General features: G+C 42.5%; 2 protein-coding genes across 2 annotated transcripts; one reads left to right on the forward strand and one right to left on the reverse strand.

Moving 5' to 3' along the window:
• The first annotated feature begins 70 nt into the window (after positions 1-70).
• Positions 71-2,210, forward strand: EAE98_007872 (uncharacterized protein). Its single transcript, XM_038955495.1, has 7 exons — positions 71-336; positions 415-468; positions 525-576; positions 629-682; positions 733-1,194; positions 1,244-1,726; positions 1,781-2,210. Exons 1-7 carry the CDS (start codon positions 303-305, stop codon positions 1,953-1,955), a joined length of 1,314 nt encoding a protein of 437 aa, XP_038808224.1. The 5' UTR covers positions 71-302; the 3' UTR covers positions 1,956-2,210.
• A 2,682-nt stretch (positions 2,211-4,892) lies between these two features.
• On the reverse strand, positions 4,893-7,950 carry EAE98_007873 (uncharacterized protein; the record flags this gene model as incomplete). Its single annotated transcript, XM_038955496.1, has 6 exons — positions 4,893-5,066; positions 5,135-6,570; positions 6,660-6,844; positions 6,897-7,087; positions 7,327-7,750; positions 7,826-7,950. The coding sequence occupies 6 exons, from the start codon at positions 7,948-7,950 to the stop codon at positions 4,893-4,895; spliced, it is 2,535 nt and encodes an 844-aa protein (XP_038808225.1).
• Positions 7,951-9,179: the final 1,229 nt, after the last annotated feature.

The raw sequence follows: 9,179 nt of genomic DNA on the forward strand, positions 1-9,179 counted from the left end.
AATCAAGAAAAGGATCAATTCAACTTCGCTCGAGGACATCAACAACAAGCTCTCCCACTACTCACACTAACGTCACGATTGACGCTAGCGGCCGACTGGGCCGATCCGGAGCTATAAACGACCCACCTAATGCGCGCTTTTGGAGCGCGTCTTCCCAGTAAATTTAGTGCAATATACGGTACCAGAAGGTATTCGCAGAGCTACCATTTCTAACTTTTCGATATTTTTGAGCGCTTTTGACAACACGAAGTGGAATTTTACAACAAACTCCAAAGGTTCTCGAGCAGGAAATAACCGCCAGCATGGCCCCTCAATCGGAAGATCCTGATGTGAACAGTAAGTTTTGCTTTTGCGGTGCAGCGCATTCTATTCTGTAAGCTCAGTCTTGTAGAGACTTGCTAATGAATGCGAAAGTGAATCAATCAGTAGATGATAATGAAGATATGGAACAAAAGATTATCAATGAGGGTACTAATCTGATCTTGCCCCAAGAAATGAGGGATCATAACTAAGCTTGCGATCAGAGTACAAAACATGGAAGAAGAATAGCCCTTTCCTCTACGATATGATTTTAAGGTAGATCTATCATACGACTATTCAAGCCAGATCTCAACTAATAGTCTACTAGCACTGCGCTTGAATGGCCTACCTTGACAACTCAATGGTTTCCTGATGTTAAAGAGTATGTTCAATCGAGTTGTTTCGGTTGTGAACGTTACTAATAAATTCTAGACCAGCAGGAAAGAACTATTCCGTCCACAGACTTCTTATTGGTACTCATACCTCGAACGGCGCACAGAACTATCTACAAATTGCCAATGTCGAGTTGCCAAAAAACGTCACCCCGAACCATGTTGATTACGATGAGGATCGAGAGGAGATTGGAGGTTATGGAAAATCATCATCTGGGGAACAGGCAGCGATCAAAATGACCATCGAACAAAAGATCGACCATCCGGGAGAGGTAAACAAAGCCAGATACCAACCACAAAACCCAAATATTATAGCTACTATGTGTGTTGATGGCAGAGTTTTGATCTTCGATCGTACCAAGCACAGCAGCCTTCCCAAAGGCGTTGTCAGCCCACAAGTTGAGCTTATAGGACACAAGAAGGAGGGATTTGGTCTAGGCTGGAACCCACACGTTGCTGGTGAACTTGCGACTGGTAGCGAAGACAAAACAGTCCGATTATGGTAGGTCAAACAGGTTTCGAAACCTAAAGCTCTACTGACTTGGCAATAGGGATCTCAATACTTTACAGGCGAACGACAACAAACTGAAGTCGAGTAAAATTTACACCCACCACACTTCCATCGTCAATGATGTCCAATATCACCCCTCCCACAAATCTCTGATTGGAACAGTCTCAGATGATTTGACTTTACAAATCCTCGATATCAGACAACCAGATACAGATAAATCAGTCAGCACAGGCAAAGGTCACACTGATGCCATCAACGCACTCGCTTTCAACCCTGCATCAGAATTTGTCCTGGCTACCGCATCAGCAGACAAGACCATTGGTCTTTGGGATCTGAGAAATCTCAAAGAGAGGCTTCACACACTGGAAGGCCACATGGATGCTGTTACTTCGCTTGCTTGGCACCCAACTGAAGAGGCTGTATTGGGAAGTGGCAGTTATGATCGCAGAGTTATTTTCTGGGATCTTAGCAGAGTTGGGATGGAACAATTACCAGATGATCAGGATGATGGACCACCTGAGTTGTAAGTACTGCATTCCTGTATTTTGGAGTAGTAAGAGATTCTAATCCGCTTTAGATTATTTATGCACGGAGGTCATACAAATCATCTTGCTGACTTTAGCTGGAACCAAAATGAACCATGGGTAGTATGTAGCGCAGCAGAAGACAATCTAATTCAAATATGGAAGGTCTCAGAAGGAATTGTAGGAAAGGACATTGAGGAAATTCCCATGGATGAACTGGAGCACTAAATTTGAATGTGGAGAATGACGCAATGGGAAATGGGACAGCCCGGATAGGAAGAACATATTGAAATACCCGAGCGTTGTCAAATGTATGAATGAATGGTAGAGGAAAGAATCGAAAGGGAGTTTGCGCTTTTTTTACGGTCGGTCGCGGCGTTGACTTGACGTAGGTTCGTTGGCTAGTTGGTTGATAAGCTGATAATGATAAATACGTCTCAATATAATAGCGTAGTTCAAAGGGTCTACGATGTAATTCAGTGTTCGAAATGACTCATATATTGATGGCTTTTATTCACGTTGCTTCATCTACATACACGTCTAAATTCGAACCTGAGAAATACTGAGTAAAAGAATGGTACTTGTAGATGATGAAGTACGTAGTATTCATGTGTATCAGTATCACTTGAAGCTTCTTGTCTTGTTTCATATATTTTCCAACGAAGTATATATAGAGCACTAAGGTGCGAAGTGTTACTCTTTAAAACTTGGGGGAGAGAGGAGAGGGGCGATGGGGTGATAATAACTCTACGGGGGAATATAATTGAATGAGGATTGGGTTAGTAGCGATGGGGCTTTCATGCTCTCAGTGACAGGAGATTTGTTGCATGCAGGTGAACACTCATATCATTGATTGACTTTTTTGATACTCTTATTAGAAGATTGTAGATACTTGAATACTTGAATTCTTGCATACAAGAAAGATGGAGTAGACAGCTCGGTATATATTACGCTGGGATGTACACGTTTCTCCCTCAAAAAATTTCATGGATTAGGTAGGTAATTACCACCCACTGCCTCCTATCCAAACTTGGTCAGCCATCTGTCTGATCACTTTGAGAAGTTTCTCGTTGGGGATAGTGGTTGTGATATGACAGTAAGAGTAAAAACACCACTAATAATGCTCTTGTTTGTTGATACATCGAGACTCGAATCGAATAATTGACGACAATGCACAGGATCAAAGGGTATAGTACTGTGAGTAATAGAATCTCATTCAAACCCCCAAGATTTCTACTAGATACCTAATAATTATCGATTTTCTCGCAGAAGATATCTTGCTATTGTCTGGACAGCTTGCTTAAGTAACATTCTGAATGATACTTCTGCTGAAAGCAAGCCTCGGGATAACTAAATTTTTATACATGGATATTGGAACTCGATATCTGATATTATATACAATATAGATGTTGATCTCATAAATGAGACAGCTTTCTACTCTTTCACACATATCCAGCTATACGAACTTGGCAAGTTCAGCAGGCTGAAGGCTGTAGAAGAATGTAGGGAGCTTGTGTCGATTGACTCATAGTCTTATGGCAACATGGTCAAGAATATATTGAAGATTTGGCAAGTCAACAAAAAAGGCTTGAAAATTAGAGGTTTTGCTTATATTATAGTTGTAGGTATCCCCCCACTTACAAAAATGTTGATAAAGCGAAAACATTATCCGAGAAATATATTCTGAAGATTAGAGCTTAATCAAAGATACTCGCTGATCAAAGAATTTGTAGATGGTGAAGTTAAACTTTCAACAACAACAGAACTCGCATGGATATCTCAAACCCCCGCAATATGAGGACGGAATATCTAGTCTATTTGTCCAGCAGTATAGCATAAGCACATATTTACCATTTCCAGAGGATTAGACTACGCTGGCTGGCTGTACAAACCTTCTCATTCCGTAGATCTCACAGTCTCCTTCGTAAGAAATGTGGAAGAGCAGTAGAACTTGAATTTGGGATAACAATAAATAAAACTCGATAGTGTTGTTCGAATTTCCCACCAAGCAAATCAAATCCGCCTTCCATTCTCCATACCCACTTCTCCAACTCTAATTCACCCCCCTTAAACCTCACTCGCTTCACTCACTCGCCTCACCCCACCAACCATCTCACCTCTCCCAAATTCCTCTCACCCCCCCCCCCCCCCCCCCAAACATTCGAACATCTCGCTAAGCCAGCCCTCCCCCAGAAACCACAACCATTTCCTGTACTACTGAGACATCCAAACCCATAGGAGTAGGCTGAAGCAGCTACACTATGACACCCTTCTTCTTAGCGATGTTTGTTACCGTTTTTTTGTGTATATATGAGGATCCTTAGAGTTTGGGATACCGCTTAGTTGTTGCTAGATATCATTATTATGATGATGATGATGATGATGATACCGCCATATACCTAGATATATAGGTATCTATATATTTCAGAATTCTACAGATATAATAGATCAATAACTATCAATTGACTTAAACATATCAATATAGCCCCTAGGTTTTCCGAATCCCAATACTCGGATAATCTCAAGATCAGTATAGGCATGTTAACCACATCTCAAATCAATCACTCAATCACTCACACCCATTACCGCATATATCCAATCTAATCCAATCCAGCCCATCAGCAAGACAACCTCCAACCTCCAACCTCCAACCTCCAATCTCCCAAAATCTTCAACTCCCGAGTTCCACAAGGAGAGTGATCCCATAACACCTGATCACCTTCCAATTTCCCAAATGAGACGAGCAAAATCGCGAAACTTATCAACCACACAGACAAAGGAAGACACTTTTCTGCACATCTCAAGGACGCATCTGAAAGTCTGTCCAAGCAGCCAGGTGTGCGTTGATTATATATCTATCAGAGTATATCATGTTATATGATAGCATAGCATAGAGTAGATGCAATAGAATACACAACCGCTAGTCATAAATCCCAGCACATCAAATCAACCACCATGTAATCAGACTGCATTGAAGATATAAATCAGTGGACTTTTAATTTTAAATGTCGAGAGGGGTTTTTATCTTGTTACATCGCAACTCCCAAATTCCCAAAAAGCCAAATGTCGAATCCGCGTGGTATCATTCAATAACATTCACTGCTCCGTTATCCCCTAACGCACCCATTGTCTTGTACAATCATATAACATCATTTTGTTCAACCTTCATCTACCAGGAGTATTTGCGCCCATGAAAGGACCACCAGATGGATTCAACGGGTCATTTTGTTGTCCTTGTTCTTGATCCCCACCAGGTGGTGAAGGTTCCAAATTGGTTGGATAGAACTGAAATGCGGGATCGATTGTATTTGAATTTCCTATGTAATGATCCCATTGTTCCTATTTCTCAATCAGCATTTTAATTCAATCTAAGATTTGGACAAAAGAGTTTGAAAACATGAACTTACCCAGTCGAGATTTGCTGGTAGATCCATCATTCCAGGAGCATTACCAGTATTGCCAAACATGGAGAAGGGAGATGCACCAGCGTTCAAAGTGGCAAAAGGGTTCAAATTGTTGTCGAGTGTGTAAGGGGTGAGACCGTTTCCACCTGATTCACCCATATTCAAATCCATGTTTGTGTATCCTGAAGATTGGCCCATGCTATTGAGCATCGCTGCCGAATTTGGCGACAAACCACCAGAAAGCATACCGAGAGTCATAGCTGCAGATTGTTCAGGCCTGAGGTTCTCATCATCGAATTGAGAGAAAGCGTCGGCTGTATTCATAGGTGTGGCAGAAGTATTGGCGGCCGGGTCCCTAGAAGCTTTCAATTTCTCGAGAATAATATTTAGAGTTTTAGATGCTTTAAATGACTCCATCGATTCTTCCACGGTTTCACTCCAAATACTTTGGGAAGTTTCAACTGCCTTGAGCATATTGGCAAGCTGTTCTGTTGTCCAGAAATGTTTGTCCGACGGACAAATAGTTTCATAATGTAGATCCAAGCATACTATCATGCCGGCCAGTAGATAATCGTGTTTGGTTAGAGATGAGATCGCCCATCTCATTGATCGCAATCGTCCTCCGGGCTTAGATTCAAGATGAAGTTTGTGTTGATGTCGAAGGATTTCCATCGCAGCATTGACACAGGCTCGACGAGAATGATCGTAGCGAGAATTTTGTCTCGCTCGTGCAAGATATTTGCGATGTAAAACACACATCGTCTTCTGCCATTGAATATCTACATTGAACCTATGCATCAAGAGCGTCGCAGGATCATGCATACATTCTTCCAAGGGCCTGAGTTGAAGATGGGGAGCAAGATTGCGTTTTAATTCCCATAATTTATTATCGCGGGCAAGGATGTCATCATATGTAATGCTCTTAGGATTGACACTTTGTAGTTCCTCCAGTATGCAATTGAATTCATTGGCTATGCTGATCTTGGCGAGCATGTAAGAAACAGGGGTAGGCTCAGTATTCGGTCTAGCGGGTGGTAATGTTTTCGAATCTGGACCAAACTCATCCTCAAATATGTTGCGAGGAAGTTTTGTATCACAGTCGCTATCACGTATCATACTTGGGAGTGCCAATTGAAAGGAGAACATTGTATCCATGGCGCGCACAAACCCCCATAGTCGACGACGCATCTCCCCATGGAAGACGGTGATACCAGGAAAGTTGCTTGGATCCCGATGATAGCCCATGCGCATTGATAGTCGAGTTATCATGCCGATTATGAGCCAAAGTCCCACTTCAGCATCCCAACGGCTCGCATACTCGCCGTGTACGTATAAGATTAGCGTTTCAATCGTGTAGAATGATGACTTTGTATAATCGGAATTGACAAGACACTGGACCGTGCGTTGCCTAAAATCACCAGCTTTGTCGAGAGTACAACCTAAATAAGAATTTAGCATCGTGAAAGGAGGTTGATGTTAACACAAAACGAAAAGCCGATCAAAGGAAAAGCAAATGTGGGTACTCTACCTTTCCATTCCGGTGGTTCATCCCCAATTCTTTGGTATGACTGCATGGCTAAACAGAGGATTGAATATAATAGGCCTAGCCATACTATCGAGGTTTTTGTGGGATCTTGCCAATGGGTTTGCAGTTCCTTGTGGAAAGTCGGGGAGTGTATGATATGTATAGCTGGGTCGTATGTGTTAAAATATCTGATAAACAATTAGTTGATCTTTCTTTCTATTGTTATGGCTATGAACAGACCTGGTAACGAGTTTATCAACTTCCGGTTTTGTAGGAACTGCCATTCGAAGGTCTTCATCTGTAGCCGGTGTATGGGCACCGAATAGAAAGGCCGGACCATCACTGGCAGACGACTTCTGAGATCTAATTTTTTCGTAGTTATTTTCGAGTTCCTTTTTATGATTATTGAAATAGGTTTTGACTTCTGCGATCTTTTTGACAAATTAGTAACGAATTCTGATCCATACTCATACTAGGCCTGCAAAGAACATGAACGAAAGACGAGTATTAAAGAAACTGCTCGACATTTCCATGTGCCTAGAGTCATCTTGTCCGAGTATTCAACCGGGAGAGGTCGCTCTAGCGACTTGCATATTTGCAGATATACATTGATCCAGAGAGTTCGTGATGGAAGCACGCAGAGAAGAAAAAAATGAAGGCCACAACATACATCTTTTAAGACTAAATGCCAATGTGATTCTCCTATATATGTTGTTTTTCCTTTATCGGCATCAACTTTCATAATACCTAGTGAGTCAGCAACACCATCCACATCACTATCCCCATCGCCCTCTTCTTTAATCATATCATCGTCGTCTTGGTCTAAATCGGGTGGAAAGGATGAACCCGCACTATCGCTCTGAGAACGGTTAATGGCGGCGGCGGCAGCGGCTGGACCTGCAGATGAAGCACCATTTGTCATCAGTGATAAGACTAAACCTTCTAAACGGTCAATACGATTTTGCATATCATCAGGACTGGTTGAGCCTTGACTTTGATTCTTCTTTCGTGTTCCTGGTGCAGCATATGAGCACGAGGAGGCGTCACCTCTCCTCGTACAATTCTCACATGGATGCGACCTATTACATTTCAACCTGTTTCGTAAGAAGGATTAGTACATGTGTGCTGGAGGGCCTAGATTTTGATAGAATAGAACGTAGTGGACTCACTTTCTGTGCCGGCAAGGCCCACATGACAGAGGAACTCTATTTCTCTTTCTTACCACCCGGTATTGCTCTTCTGGAGAGTGAGCTCCGGCGCTTGAAGAGGTAGTAGAAGGGGGTGTGGGAGTCATGATGATAAATTATTATTGATTTGTGAGGAGAAATCGAAGAAGCAAGCCCGTGCTAAGGTTATGTTCTACTCATAAGCTCACAGGAATGGGCCCTGTCCGAATAAAGTTTTATTTCTTTTACCAATATCTCACCACCAGAGAGTCGGTGCGTGCAAGCCGGGATTTCTTGATGCAAAGGACCAATGAAAAAGATAGTACAAGGAGGCGATGTGTCTTGCGTCGAGACGATCAGCTCCTAATTTGATAGGTGAAGTAGCCCGTTAGCTCGTTGGAGAAGAGAACGAACGGACCCTATTGGCGACGAGTGGGGAGATAGAGGTATAGAAGCAGGTGACAAACAGCTTTATGTCCACTCGGCAGTGTTTGACTGCACTACAACCTCACATATAAATTGGTGCCCCCTTTCCAAGAGTCTAGCTTTGGCGCTTGATTGCTTACAATGACAGGGCAAAGTGACTTGAACTTCCCTACTTGTCAAGGTGTAAGATGGCAAATGCGAAAGTATGATCTTCCTTGAATCCAGGTCTCCACCGATATTCTTTTCCTGCCAATAATCTACCAGACCCTATAGAGTGTTCACAATCGCCCCTGAGTTCTCACGCACTTTCCCCGAAAACAAAGATTACCCACTCAAAGTATAAACAGCAACCTTCAGTCCAGATCCAACAACGAGTATTACTGATGTGCTCGAGGATGACAAACGATCGGTAGCGCGAAAGTCGAATAATAAAGATTAGGTAGCTCTAATGACGTTGTCCCTCTACCTTAGGCTTTGCCAACGACTGAAGCGTAAACTAATAGCCGATATGTTTAAAGGAACCCCCCGCAGGTATGGGATATGAGTTATTTAGTATCGTCTTTGGGGGAGGCCGACGACCGAAAGATCAGATATTGTACCGTGATTTGTGGAGAGAATGATTCGGAGAGTTTAGGAGGGATATATCATATCACACACAGTATATGATATCAACTTAGCAATCGCATATTCTGCAAGAATAGTCAGTCGTTGCACCCAAACAAATGCGGAAACGTTGAAGTGCCAAACTACTCACCAGGGGGGGTAAACTCTGCCTGCGGTCCAGATGTTTGGATACAGGCGCAAATCAGTACCGAAGCTTGAAAATGATCGCCACCAAGCGTATGATTTGATTTCCAACAATTAAAACAAGAAGTTTAGTAATCTTTCCATCAACCGAATCCCATCGAAATCTCTGCAAAATGTTTGCGAC

Source organism: Botrytis deweyae, assembly GCF_014898535.1.
Source record: "Botrytis deweyae strain B1 chromosome Unknown BDEW_019, whole genome shotgun sequence".
Lineage (NCBI taxonomy): Eukaryota > Fungi > Ascomycota > Leotiomycetes > Helotiales > Sclerotiniaceae > Botrytis > Botrytis deweyae.

Coding starts and splice junctions, on each gene's coding strand:
- EAE98_007872 (XM_038955495.1), top strand. CDS start 303: ATGGCCCCTCAATCGGAAGATCCTGATGTGAACA. Junction 577..628: donor CTCTACGATATGATTTTAAG/GTAGATCTATCA, acceptor ATAGTCTACTAG/CACTGCGCTTGAATGGCCTA. Junction 1,727..1,780: donor GATGATGGACCACCTGAGTT/GTAAGTACTGCA, acceptor AATCCGCTTTAG/ATTATTTATGCACGGAGGTC.